The sequence below is a fragment of the Podarcis pityusensis genome (genome assembly GCF_964106645.2).
Source record: "Podarcis pityusensis genome assembly, chromosome: 7".
NCBI lineage: Eukaryota > Metazoa > Chordata > Lepidosauria > Squamata > Lacertidae > Podarcis > Podarcis pityusensis.
Genome location: NC_138031.1, coordinates 85,827,332 through 85,841,984, shown reverse-complemented (window position 1 = coordinate 85,841,984; position 14,653 = coordinate 85,827,332). Strand labels below are relative to the sequence as shown.

The 14,653-nt window shown below is 45.3% G+C and overlaps 1 protein-coding gene across 3 annotated transcripts in view; it reads right to left on the bottom strand.

Annotated features, from left to right (window-relative positions):
* Positions 1 to 14,653, bottom strand: part of DIAPH1 (diaphanous related formin 1) — an 84,938-nt gene that overhangs the window by 9,894 nt on the left and 60,391 nt on the right. For all 3 annotated transcript variants that reach the window (XM_081014651.1, XM_081014649.1, XM_081014650.1), the window contains 8 exons: positions 13,900 to 13,995; positions 13,675 to 13,769; positions 13,126 to 13,227; positions 11,530 to 11,769; positions 11,242 to 11,371; positions 7,753 to 7,877; positions 6,046 to 6,210; positions 5,166 to 5,301 (listed from right to left, as the gene is read on the bottom strand). In XM_081014651.1, the coding sequence (XP_080870777.1) occupies positions 5,166 to 5,301; positions 6,046 to 6,210; positions 7,753 to 7,877; positions 11,242 to 11,371; positions 11,530 to 11,769; positions 13,126 to 13,227; positions 13,675 to 13,769; positions 13,900 to 13,995 (1,089 nt within the window). The remainder of the gene's footprint in view (positions 1 to 5,165; positions 5,302 to 6,045; positions 6,211 to 7,752; positions 7,878 to 11,241; positions 11,372 to 11,529; positions 11,770 to 13,125; positions 13,228 to 13,674; positions 13,770 to 13,899; positions 13,996 to 14,653) is intronic.

Sequence of the window (14,653 nt, the reverse complement as noted above, 5' to 3'; positions counted from 1 at the left end):
GTCACTCACGTGTCCGTCCGTCCCCCCAGCTTCTTAACTGAATTGGCAAGCACGCTGGTTTGGCCCTCAGCAATCATGCTTTCTGTTCTACTAATAAGAGGAAATAAATTCCTTCTTTATCAGCACAAAAACTGAGATGAAACTCCCCATCGCAGCTCTCCTCGCTTCATTCCAGCTATTCCACTACAGGGCTGAGGAATGGCTCAGGCCTCCCCTACCCCCGCAATAGCAAGGCAGGCAGGGATGGAGGAGCCTTTTCTCTGGTCACCATTTTAAAGGAAACTGAACTTAATTCACACACACACACACACTAAAACAGCACATGATTTGCGATAAAAAAAAGAAAAGCAAAATGCAATAAAATAACCAATCAGTCTGTCCATCCCTAAAGACAGGCTTGGGAGGAATCCCTCTGAAAGGCAGCTCCCCGCCCCCCCGCCCTCTCACACATGTTGCAGTGGGGGTGGGGGGCTTCCTGGCAGGCTCCCAGCAGCTTTTAATGGGTCCAGCTACTGGGCTATTCTGCTGCCTTGATGTGATTAGCACCCCCAGGGCTTTTGTGCCATCCATTTCCCATTAATCTCCTTTTCGCTCTCAGCAGCTCTCTGGCTACTAAGGAGATTAGCTGGCCTGTCTCAACTGATCGCCTTCCCCTAGCAACAAGGATGCTCCTGGCCCAAAAACCATGTGCCAAGGGAGACCCCTGCATTGTTCGTTTGGCAGAAGCTGTGCACTGCCATGATCCTCTCTTGCCAGACGAGCAGCTCAGCCCACCTCACTAAAGCAGTCCAAAGGAGGTGCAGGGGGAAAAAACTGAGGGGCTGTGCCTTTGCTTGGTATCCCTTCTCACAGGAAGAAGGGAAACCAGCAACACCTTCTACAGACATTATGAGGGGTGAGAGGAAACATGGCAGAAACAAAAGCTTTTTGAATGAAAACTCATGAAGCCAGATTTGGTGCTGTCTCTGCATTCAGGGAGCTGGTCCCTCTAACATCCTTGCCGGGAAACAAAGGCCCTGCAAATATGTCTGCTGAAAAAAGGAGAGCCCAAAGATTACATTATCTGCAGGAGCACAAATGTTTCTAATTCATTTAATTCCACTGTTGTCATCCCCGGCTCCCATCCACAGTGAGCCTGGTGCTGAAAGCGTTAACCACTAATTCACAGGCCGCCCTGCAAATCTTGGTTTCCGTGGCAACAGCTCCTGGCTAAACATAAACCTATAAAATCACACTAGAACATCTGTTGGGTACTTTCAGTGGGTCTGAATCCATTATCCACAGCGCCACCTGCTGGCAAAAATAACCTGCTACACCTGACCTATATCTGTATATTCAACCTGCTAAGCTATAATAATAATAATTTATTATTTATACCCCGCCCATCTGGCTGGGTTTCCCCAGCAACTCTGAGGTGGCTCACAACAGAATATTAAAAACTCAAGAAAAAAATCAAACATTAAAAACTTATCTAAACAGGGTTGCCTTCAGATGTATTCTAAAAGTCAGATAGTTGTTTATTTCCTTGACAGCTAAGAGGCATGCATATAAAAATGCCCTCTTAAAGGAAATGTGTCCACCAGTCAGCTCTGAGATAAGCAAGAAACAGTCAAGAGAGCAAAACGTTCCAAGTGGGAAATAATCACAGCAGTCTTCCAGGACCAGACCAATGACCCACCGAGTCTAACATCCTATTCCCAACTGTGGAACATGGGGACGCTTGCATAATATCAAGTCAAGATCTTGCAGGAAATGGGCACCTATACTGGCACCGCTTCTCTGGCAGAGGTGGGGGGCATGAAATGAGGCACCCATGAGGGTGCTGCCATAATAGTAGGGGGCTTGTGTGCTTTGCTCCAGAATCAGCCCCTCCCTTCAGTGTCAGTTAAGAAGGACAGTTAAGAATGTCAGTTAAGAAGGGCCAACTGTCTCTTCTTGTTCCTTGCCTCACTTGCCTCAAGTTGCTGTATTTTGTTTCTCTCGTTATGCTATTTTGCTACAGTTTTCTTTATTATTAAGCTTAAAAAGAACCCCTGACAGTTAAAGTCCAGTTGCGAACGACTCTGGAGTTGCGGCGCTCATCTCGCTTTACTGGCCGAGGGAGCCGGCGTTTGTCCGCAGTTTTTACTGGTCATGTGGCCAGCATGACTAAGCCGCTTCTGGTAAAACCAGAGCAGCACACAGAAATGATGTTTACCTTCCCGCCGGAGCGGTACCTATTTATCATCTTGCACTTTGACGTGCTTTTGAACCGCTAGGTTGGCAGGAGCAGGGACCGAGCAACGGGAGCTCACCCCGTCGCGGGGATTTGAACCGCCGACCTTCCAATCGGTAAGCCCTAGGCTCAGTGGTTTAGACCACAGCCCCAACCGCATCCCAAATATTATTAAAGCTTAGTTTACATTTAAATAAATAATAAAGTCAAGCCACTGGTCCTTGCAGTTCATTCTCACTGAACCACTCCCAACCTGACTGAATTATTTTTTAAGTTCAATGGTGCCAGCTCTTGCTTTCTGTAGATAAGGGACCCCTTTCTCTTCTCCCCACCTCTGTGTTTCATTAAGTTTCAGGAAGAAGCAGGAAAACAGCACTGGCCTAATGGAGATGGAGGTACCCCTTAATTCTTACTGCTGTTTCTCTGCTTGTTCCTGAAGCTTAGTGAAATATGTGGAGGGGGGGGAGAAGAGAAAGGGGTCCCTTATCTACAAAAATCAAGAGCCGGCACCATTGAACTTACAAAATAATTCAGGCAAATTGGGAGTGGTTCAGGGAGAACTATGGGGGCCCTCCATCTCCCTCACATCCTTCTTTCACTAGGCCAGGGCTGTTTCTCTGCTTATATATTACTCACAGCACTGTTTCACCACAGTAATCCAAGACAAAATTGTGGGGGAAGGGGAAAGGAATGTGAGGAGAACCATAAGCCATGTCACTCAGCACAACTTCGAGTTGCTCAAAGGCAGGGGTAACTGGCAGGAAATTGCGGGAGACAGGAAATAAGCAGACAGGGGTAGTAATTGAGTCCATATGTTCTAACAAAGGAATGTTTCTGGTAGCTAAGAGAGGATTGTGTCTGTATGTAAGGAAGCCTTATGGAAAGACACAGATTAGCAGACGGTCACTTGGCTGGGCAATCAGAACCAGCATTTGGAAAACTTGCGCTAATATTGGAGGCATGAATCAGAACTGTAAACTGACGCAGGGCCTTCATTAAAGCCTTCTAAGCATCTAGGCAATTAGAACCTAAGATCTAGATAGGATTCTAATTAACAAATGCTATCTATTTAGATATGTGACTGCTGCATTAAAAAGGGGTAAATTAGTACTATAAAGTCACACAATTGCTGTTCAATTGCAAGACATGCAAGTCAAGCAAAGTGGGCTCAGTCCATAGTTCCAGGGTCCATTACAATACCCTACGCTTTCAGGGGAGTAGCTGTGTTAGTTTACAGCAACAAAAACAACAAGAGGCTTGTAGCATCTTAAAGATTAACAACTTCATTGTGGAGAAAGACAGGGGTGGAAGACCCGTGATCCTCCAGAATTGAGGCTATGTACTCTGACCAATGGGCCAAGATCATCATTAATGGTAACATCCTCCAGATGTTGTTAGACCACAACTTCCATCATCTCTGACCCCTAACCATGCTGGTAGGGGCTGACAGAGCCCATCACCATATGGAGGGCACCACATTGGCTATCCCCGGTGGAAGCTGTCATAGGTTAGAGTTCATCAGACATATAAAATGTTTTCCTCAGTTGGCAAGTGTATATACACACACACACTTTGGTGTAGAGAGAAATAATGGTGTTCCGTGGAGTCAAAGAGCAATAAAATGCAAACAGTCTGTATAGCACTTCATGCATCTGATGACATGGGCCCTAATCTATAAAAGCTTAAGCCATCATGAATTTGTTGTTCTTTAAGGTGCTACAAGACTCTTTCTTGTTTATAATGAACTACTGTCTTAAATAATCCTGGACTGAAGTGGTACTGCTGTTATCTAGCCCCATTTATTTATTTACAAAGTGTTCTCAAAGCTGTTTGCTGAGGAAAAACTAAGCATGGACCATCATGCAAGCTAAAACATACACAAGAAGAAATTCAAAGCCCTGGCAGTAAGCGAAGAGCTTAGCTCTCAAGGCTTGGCAGAACAAAGTTTTTACTCGTCTCTGAAAGAAGACAAGTGAGGCAAAGTACTGGAAGGGATTCCACAGGATTTAAATGCCATGGAAAACCATGAAAAGGAAAGGAGCAAAATCAAACTGAGCTCTGAAAGGAAGAGGTAGAGGAAGAGGAAGAGGAAGAAAGCACCAAAAGAAATCATTTAAGCATACCATGCTGATGAACAAAGCCCACTAAACCAGAAAATTCCTGCACAGAAAGCACTTTTATATCAAAAGTTGCATTAAACTTGTACATAGAGAATCATAAATGTTGAGTCATTTTGCTTCATGTAGATATGATGGAAATGGACCAGAAAACTGTGGTCCATCACAGTTTCCCACCCCATTTACACCCAGCTGAAGACACGCTGAGGCTATCAAAATGTGACTCCATGCATATTACTTAATCTCATTTCACTTCCAAACTGCGTCCAGGGTAGGCCTGTGCCAAGTATGAAGAGACTCTTCAGATTTCAAGACACAAACCTAAGAGCTGCTGCTACTGAAAACTTCTATGATTGAGATGCAAATTGGTATATAACTAGGGATGTGCCTGTCAGTTAAAGGGGCTTAAGTTTGGCTTCCTTTTCCCCTGCACACAGCCATAATGGCTAAATAGAATCTCCATGTTCAGTGGCAGTAGCCCTAGGGGGCAAACAGTGCGTGGAGGGTTCTTGCCTCCTTATCTCTTCAAGGAGACTGGAAAGCCACAGTTGCAAGCAAGATGCTGGACTCTGGGTCTGATCCAAAAGAACTTTTATGGGGTCCTTAAAGGAGAGGAGGCACTGACCCTCCTTCCTGCAAGGACTCTGACCCCTTCTAAATAGCTTTCCATCCACTGAGACAAGTATAGAATAAATCCACTGGCACTGTTAGGAAATCAGTATCACTAGGCCAGGATCTGTTACTGTACTCACTCAAGACTTCAGTGCCAAGTCCCTCTGTTTTGCATTCGGTCCCCTCTTCCCTATTCTTACCACCAAGCTGCTTTACATTACCTGCATTCATATCTATCAGTTGCTCTCTCTTCTGTTGTTTCTCCTGCCGTTCCTTCTCAGCCTTCTCTTTGGCAAGCTTAGCTTTACGCATCTTCTCTTCCGTCTCCCGCCGCTTCTGATTCTCCTTTACGGCTTGCTGAAAACCAGACACAGTTGGCTGGTAAGATGGACTACGGGGGAGTTATGGCAAGGATGTCCACCTGATGTTTCCTTCTCAATGGCATAAAAGATAGCTCAAGAAAAGAATTAGGACAATGCGAGAGAAGAATTCAACAGGTTTGTGTAACTTGGGTCTACTAACAGCTTTAGCTATGTTAGTTAAATGAAACCTCCAAGTTCATAGGAAGTAAATGCTAGTTACTGGACACAATGCAGCCATATGCCTTCCAACATTTCAGATGAAAACAGACACATGCATGTTACTGCACCAAAACCCACACTACACTTCTGGTCTGACCAGAACTCTTTTAAAAAGTATGCAAAAAGAAAAACCTTTGGCATGCTTTATCTCTCAGCAGATTTGGCTGTATAACTGCAATGCAAACACATTAAACAACATTTATTATCTGAATAGGCATTGACACACACACACACACACACACACACACACCCCTTTAGGTGAGGAGCTGAAGCCTCAAGAGTAGCAATTCTAGTGTACAAACACATTTCAAAAACACCTCCACCAAAATCTCTGCAAAAGGCCTAATAAGGGCAAAATGAAAAACTCATGCAATGAGAGGGGGCTGTCTCCCACCAGGCACTGTTTCATGTGCTGCTGGAGGCACGGCGCTGGGTGGGCTTTCACAAGTCAGACACAAGCAAAGCAGTTTGCATGAGCAGAGGGTTGTATGCAGCTTAGCAGGCCAGAGGGGATGCTCACCAAAAACATGATTCTGAAGTTGTGCAAATCAGTGAAGAACTCCTCAGAAGATATTTTACTGGTGTCAAACAGGAAATACTGTCCTAATTCCATATAGAGGTTTTCCATATTTGAGTGCATCATCCGCAGCTTCTCATATTGCTCCTCAGCCTCCTTAACAAAGCTGTAAGACTTGAGTCAAAGATCACAGCTGCTGAGCGGAGGTACAATCTAAGTTTAACAAAAGAGCTCTATCTGCAGGTGACCCTCGGTGTTCTCAGCTGCTCTCCCCATTCCATGTCATCTGCCTGTATTTCTGTTTCAAACCAACTAACTTCTCTCTCCACGCCCCTCCCCCCCAAAAAACCCACCTGCAATTCAGAGTTCTACACGCATCCAATGACTAGCATTGCTTTGTGGCGCAGGGCTGCCTATCATCTGCTCACTAAGAATTCTCTATTATAAGCAGTTAGTTCCACCAGTCCTGACAGCACCCACCCATGTATTGTAGAACCCTCCCATACTCATAGCTGGAGACTCCAAAGGATAGTACAGTGGTACCTTGGGTTACATACACTTCAGGTTACATATGCTTCAGGTTACATACGCTTCAGGTTATAGACTCCGCTAACCCAGAAATAGTACATCAGGTTAAGAACTTTGCTTCAGGATGAGAACAGAAATCGTGCTCCGGCGGCGCGGCAGCAGCAGGAGGCCCCATTAGCTAAAGTAGTGCTTCAGGTTAAGAACAGTTTCAGGTAAAGAACGGACCTCCGGAACAAATTAAGTACTTAACCCAAGGTACCACTGTATCTTGTTAGGTGGCATACATCTGGTCCTACTGCCAACAAAATGAGCTGGACACACATGGAAAAGTATTAAGTAAGTTTGAGCTTGCTCCAATTTGAGCCATAAATAAATATGGGACCAGACCTTGTCATTGCATGCCCTAACCCTGTGGTAAACGAAGAGGTCCCTTAGGTACAGAATGCCTCCCCAACACCACCAAAACCTCTCCCCATATGAACTGACCTGGACCCTGCAATCATAATCTGAGGCCCTTCTTCGTGTGCCCCCTCCATGAGAGGCCAGAGAGAGGCAACACAAGAACGGGCTTTTCCGTGGAGGTTCCCTGCTTGTGAGATGCTCTCCCCAGGGAGGCTGGCCTGGAGCCTTCATTGCATATCTGTAGGTAAAAACATTCCTCTTCTCCCAGGCCTTGGGCTTATTAAACTATCTATGGTCTTTTAAACTGGGGATTGGGGAAGCTATTAATTTAATAAACAACAACTACAGTGGTACCTCGGGTGAAGAACTTAATTCGTTCTGGAGGTCCGTTCTTAACCTGAAACTTAACCTGAAGCACCACTTTAGCTAATGGGGCCTCCCGCTGCCGCCGCGCGATTTCTGTTCTTATCCTGAAGCAAAGTTCTTAACCCGAGGTACTATTTCTGGGTTAGTGGAGTCTGTAACCTGAAGTGTCTGTAACCTGAAGTGTCTGTAACCTGAGGTACCACTGTACAGCCATGTGATCACAACTGTGCAGTCATTGTCTGTGACTTTGGAGAAGAGAGCCTTCCTGGAAGCTCCCCTTGGTTGTAACTTATTAGTGCCCCCCTCAAATGAGGAAAGAATCCAAAAGGGCTGGTTCCCCAGTAGCACACATAGAGTTCCTTATTCTACATGCTGTTCTCAGGGATTCCCAGTTCACAACGTTCTGAAGGATATCGACATTTTCTCTTTAAATTTATCCTTCTCTTCTGTAGCGCTGGGGCATTTGTCAACATCACGCCGCAAGTCTGAAATCTGTTTCTTCATGTGGTCCAGGCTTTTCCCTAAATCCGCTGCAGGAACTTTGGGGTGGAGGGAAGACAAAGCAGGAGTAGAGCAATCAGAAAACAAGGAATTTGCTCACTGTAATTTCTCGAGGGAGGCAGGAGGGCATTTTAATTTTAACTTCAGGATATTCCCACCCATCAGACCAGAAGGCAGGGCTAGCTATTAGGGACTTCTCCTTGGTAGTGGTTTCCCCAACTCACCAGACTGGGATAGAAAAAAGTAAGAACTGTTAAAACAAAAGAAACCCCAACCATTTAAAAGCACACAGGGTGATGTGGTGAACAGAATGAACAAGGAATTACACAGAGGGATAATTTCTGTAACAGTACATGGGGGAAGCGACATTATCCATTATTCTCAAGGGATCCATTTAGCATATAAAAATGCCCTCTTAAAGGAAATGTGTCCACCAGTCAGCTCTGAGATAAGCAAGAAACAGTCAAGAGAGCAAAACGTTCCAAGTGGGAAATAATCACAGCAGTCTTCCAGGACCAGACCAGTGACCCACCGAGTCTAACATCCTATTCCCAACTGTGGAACATGGGGACGCTTGCATAATATCAAGTCAAGATCTTGCAGGAAATGGGCACCTATACTGGCACCGCTTCTCTGGCAGAGGTGGGGGGCATGAAATGAGGCACCCATGAGGGTGCTGCCATAATAGTAGGGGGCTTGTGTGCTTTGCTCCAGAATCAGCCCCTCCCTTCAGTGTCAGTTAAGAAGGACAGTTAAGAATGTCAGTTAAGAAGGGCCAACTGTCTCTTCTTGTTCCTTGCCTCACTTGCCTCATGTTGCTGTATTTTGTTTCTCTCATTATGCTATTTTGTTACAGTTTTCTTTATTATTAAAGCTTAGCTTGTTGTTGTTGTTGTTGTTTAGCCAATTAGTCATGTCCGACTCTTCGTGACCCCATGTAAGCTTAGCTTACATTTAAATAAATAATAATCATCAAGTCAAGCCACTGGTCCATGCAATTCATTCTCATCACTCCCAACCTGACTGAATTATTCTGCAAGTTTGGTGGTGCCAGCTCTTGATTTCTGTAGATAAGTGACCCCTTTATCTTCTTCCCACCTCCATGTTTCATTAAGCTTCAGGAAGAAGCACAAAAACAGCACTGGCCTAAGGGAGGAGGAGGTACACCTTAATTCTTACTTCTGCTACAAATCAGCTTCTGCTACAAACTACAACAACAGGGTTCTCCTAGCAGTTGTGTGTGTCCTAAACACAGGGAAGGTGTTTTGGCATAACACTAAATCACACTTTCATTTAACTTCAGTTTCGTGTGTCACCCCAAACCCTAAAAGTTAATCCAGTTAGTTCAAACAAGACAGCTCCATAAACTATGGCTTGGCGTTTCTTCTTTTAACTAAACCGAACTAAGATTAACCACCATTTGTTGAGACTCAGATAACATAGCAAACCGTGATTAATCTAAAATGGAAAAGAAAGCTTCCAAATTCCTCCTCATAGCTGCATTGGAAAAAGAGTAGCTGTGCACTAGCCTGAGGCTTGCTGCAGCTCATTCTCATGTACATCTGTAAACACCCCTAAGATTAATAAGATTTTATCAGTGACCAGCACTGTTATGTAGTATTTGTACACATGATGTTTTGTGACAGGAGGGCTGTTAAGTGTTCAAACTCCCATCACAAATCATTGTCTTGCTGCATTGCTAACGGCCACCTTGCATGATCCTTCATCATTTCCATCATCCCCACACCAGAGGAGGGGCAGGGATGGAGAGAAAAGAGAAAGTGGCTGCCAAAGGTCCCCTAATGGGTTTATCACATGAACCAGGGACTTCCTGATTTATTTTTACTACTTTGTTGTTTTCTCCTTTGGAAGAGTGAAATAGAAATTTAATACTAATTTTCATGCTCAGCCATTCCAAGACTTAACAGCACAATCCTAACCATGTCCACTCAAAAAAGTAAGTCCTGCTGAATTTAGTGAGGCTTACACCTAGGTAGGTGGGCTAATGAGGGCAGCCTTATGAGCCTGTTTTATCTGGGCTGAACGTTAGCGCTTCATTTACTAGGGTGCCAAAGGAAAGCGTGGCAGCTGATGGCAGCTAGCTGCAGGATAAATGTGTGTTTATAATAGGGAAATGAGTCCGGAAGGCAGCTGGGAGCTCCTGATCACTGAACAAAATGAACACCCATGGCCAGTGCTCTAATGTTTCCCTCTCCTTCCTTCCGTGTTAGGCACTGACTCTCAATCCACAGCAGCAACCCATACAGCCAAGGCAAGAGAGATGGGAGACAGGACAGATGGACAGCAGAGTGATCGTGACGACAATTCTCCTGCCATCATGCTCAGAATGTCCTTCTTCTCCCCTAACACAAGTTAACGTCATAAATAAAGAACCTGGGTTGCTTGTTTCATACAGACAGTCAAAATGTCTGATATGACCCGGATTGATTTATACACTAAACACAGTCCTCAGCTGCACTCTGCCAGTGGCTGGATGCTGGGGATGAAGAGAAGAGGGCTGTAGCCTTTATTATGCCTTGTTTTGTGAGCTTCCCAAATTCATCTAGCTCTCCGCTGTCAGAACAGGACGTATCTACGGCTTATGTACCACCCACATCTTAAGACCACCTTTTGCCTCCCAAAACGGAATACACCAAGGCTGAGCCAAAACAGACTCCCCCCCACACACCCCAAAACCCCCGATGCCTTAGCTGCAGGCTATAAGGCTCCTGATGTTTGGTGGTGGAATAAGGCTGAATAAGAGTGAAATGTCTGTTCACCTTACCAGTAGCATGGCACAAGTGGTAGAATTATGGGCAAGGAAACACCTGCAGCTGCCCACACTCCCCACCTTGCACCACCTTCCTGTGGGCAATTTGATACAAGAAGCATCTCCTTCACCCTGAAGTGGTTTCAATTACTTGCAGGAACATTGCCCAATGTGACTGGTTACTGGGCACAGCAATATCATCACGGTCCCTGGGTATGGACTGAAGGCCCACAAGGCAATCAACCTTGCTGAAGCTAAGCAGGTCTGGGTCTGGTCAGTGCCCTGATGGGTGATTGCCTGGGAACATAGTGTATGTCACCTTGGGGTCCGTGATGGAAGAAACTGGGACAGAAATGTAAAAAAATAACAAATAAGGTTCACAATGGGATCTCTGGCTGGGGTGCTATTGTGAAGGAGGAGCAGCAGCCCTGGATAATAAAAGAAAAAACTGCAGCCCTGAAACAGTTGTTGAGAGGCAAAGTGAAGCACAAGCAAAGATGTTTGAAAAGGGCAAACCTTTAGGATCCTTTAGCAGAATGCCCTGCCTCCCCGAGTCCCTTTTTCACATTAAAAAGCCTGAGATGGTAAGTTGCAGCCAGAGAACGCATGCACAAACACCGGCCCCAAAATACCTTGACAAGCCTTCTCCACGTGGATGAGTTCATCAGGAAATTTCAGCACTTCAGGATAACGCACCTCACACGTTTCAGCTAAGAAGTGCAGCAAAGTCATCTTCTGGTCAGCTGACTTTGTGTCTCGGAGCTAATAGTGGAGAAAGCAGGCTACTGTGAGTTCTGTTAAATATGATGAATGCCATTCATCAGTTGCTTCTCCCCCAGTCCCAAAATATGTCAGCGGCTTGTAGAGTCAGGATGACCTGAACAGCTCTGTCTACAGAGGTTCTGCCTGTAAAAGCTCACCTTGCAGAGGAAGCTGATGTTGAAACCAAAGGCTTCAGCATTTGAGGAGCCAGAATTCATGAAGTTGCCCACCAGGAGGATGATGGAGAGCAGGTTGGAGAAGCTCTCACTCTTGCGGACCTCTTCACAGGCAGCTGTCACAGAAACTATCTGTGGTTTGATGTTTTCCACCTGCTCATTAAACTGTAGCTTGAAGAGGATGGAATTGAGACGGGGCCTCAGACTGGGAACTGTACTAATCTGGGAAGGAAAGGGGACAGAATAACACTGTCATGCACAGATGGAGGAAAAGGAAGACAAGGATGACAAGGAACCAAGGTGGTCTGTAGAAGAGGGGAAAGAAGAGAAAGGATATTTATCAGCAATTGTGGTTTCTTCAGGATCCATGTTGTGGAATTTGTACGGTGCTGAACACTTTGACACCAGCTTAATATAAAAAAAACCTATCAATGCATCACATACACTGTGATTCTAAAAGAATATTAATTGGCTTTAAAGGAGCTTGCAAAACCCATGCGACTAAACATTCTGGTTTTCCCTGCCATTCTTACAAACAAAAATAAATAAATAGAGGAAACAGTTAAGGCGTTACTTTGTAGAAAAAGTGCATGCTGAAAGCAGAAAAAGAACCTTTCCCCTTCAGAAGTCTATAGCACCCAACTCTGAGGATCCCGTGTAGGATGTACGGCAGCAACTGCTCAATGAGATTGAAATAAATGGAACTACAAGTTTTATTCTGAATACGGGATGAACACTGTGGAAGGATAACTAAGAAACAGTTTGACTTTAGCAAGGGGGTGGGTCTGGTTTTCTCAGAGAAATATCAGCTCTAGCTCTGTTGCTTCTTGTATCTATGACCTTTGCAGTACTCAGTCCTAGAGACTAAAATGTCAAAGTCAGTGTTTCCTCAGAGGAACTTCTTGTACTATCTAAACCTTTCTGGCTTGTCCTTGATTATGTCTTCCTTGGAACACACAGGCTCAGAACAGAAATTGCTCACTTGTTGCTAGGACTCCTGTCCTTGCCCTGGCATCGCACTGATGCATCTAACCTTCAAATTCTCTTTCAAAGCCAAAAGCAGCACTACTTGTTTGCTGAGCCAGGTGCTATCTAGTTGTGGTTTTCAGTAGGACACTCCAACAAGGACAAGGAAACGGTGCTTCCTGGCAAATGTGTCTGCCTGACTACCAAATGTTACTTTTCTCCCAGTTTAGGGCATCAGATGCCTGGAGGGCAAGGATAAAAAATAGTAATGACCCCTATGCAGTGGCCACGGTTTTGGTGGGTGGGTGGAGGGAGCCAATACCAGATACATATTCTCCACTGCTCTCTGATTTTTTTTCTTCTTCAATTTCCTAGAAGCCCAGATAACAGAGAACACAGAGGACTTTGTCAGTCCTCACATATGACAGTGTACAGCATGGAAGTAACAGAGAAATCTCTGGAGAGTGGATGGGACACATGAAGTCTGAGAAAGAAAATGAAGAAAACCATGTCATGTACATGATATGCTAAACTTGTCATGTTCAGCAGCTTCTTCTCAGAAAAAGATGCTTTCCCTCTGCTCTTTTCTAGAGGCAAAAGCAGCTCACTTACCACAACTGCAAACTGCTCAGGCTCAGCTAGTTCATCATATTCTTCTTTCATTTCTGCTATCATCTTCAACTTGTCTGGTTCTGGTATAAGCTTAATCAGGTTCTGAGAAAGAAGAGAAGGAAATTGCTCGCACTGGGGCTCCTAGGCAAAATGACCACACTGGACCTAGGAGACAACTGGCACTTCCTGTCACGGCTAAGGAATCATCTTCAAAGGGGCAGAATAGAGTGAGTTATTCCAGGCTGTGGGTACCTCCCCACTCAAGAAAGGAAGAACATTATGGCAAATATTTCCTCAACAGCCTTTTGGACAGAATTTGCACGGCAAACATTAAAATAGAAAGGGCTCACATTGCAGCATGGTCTCCATTCTCTATTATACCAGGGCCTGAAACAAATTGTGATCCACAAACCTGAATGCATATGACGTGGCTATCAACTGGTAGGACCCCAGTCATGGATAGCAAAAGCAGGCTTTAATGACTGACATATGGTGGTCACAAGTTGAAAGGTGGGGGGGAGCGTCTCAAATGCTCGTGTCTTTGCTCACCTGCACCAGGGACTCAGTCAACACAGTTTCATTCACCTCCAGGATGGCATCCTTGATTCCCTCGTAAGGCATGCGGAAGGAGCCCAGAAATATGGCTGCCACAGTCAAAGAGAAGCACAAAACCTCCAGTCAGACTTCCACTGACTAATACACCCTAAGCCTTTCAAGCACACTCTGCAATTTCCCTTAGTACCACAAACACTTTGGCTAAATCGTACTACTCACAAAGATTCTGTGCAATCTTCGGATCCATTACTCTCAGCTCCCTGGTCTTCTTCTTTTGTTGGACCTTCTCCTCTCCCTGCTCCTCCTTCGCTTTTGCTGTGGGCCAGAGAGGAATGCAGGGTCTTAGCAATCGAGAAGCCGTCTCACTTTAAGCTGGGGAGCATGCAATTTCTTCACAGCTAAAAAAAATAAACATTTCTCTCCCCCCTCCCCGCCCCGGCCACCCATGAGGAATGAGGCAGTTACCTCAGGTGGCAGACTGGGGGGCCCTTGGGGGCGCAGATCCAGGTCCCAAGGAGTATCCTGCACTGCTCCTCTCTGGACTCCTCCCCCCCCCAGCCCCCAGGACAGGAAGTGGGCTTCAGCAGGCAGGCACCATTTTCTGTTTTGCTTCAAGCAGCTGAACGTCTCAGGTCGGCCCTGATTCCCCCACCACAACCTTTCTGCCATTAATTGATTTTGTCAGAAGTAGCTAATAGAAGACAGTAGGGAAAGACACTTAATCTTTCTCTGTCTTCTGCCTCGAATGCCACACAACTGGTAGCAACTGTAATGGGAGTGATTGAGCAATAGGAGCTCTTTCAGACTAGCGTTTGCTTGCAGGTGTATCTGAAACATGTCACTGGTGTGTCACACAGTGTGTCTACCAAGTCATTATTCAGCTTCTGAATAAAGGCCTCTTTATCCTTTGACAAATCCTTTGGGACCCACCGCTCCTGTTTTCTTTAACCTAACCTATACTATGCTTCTTTTG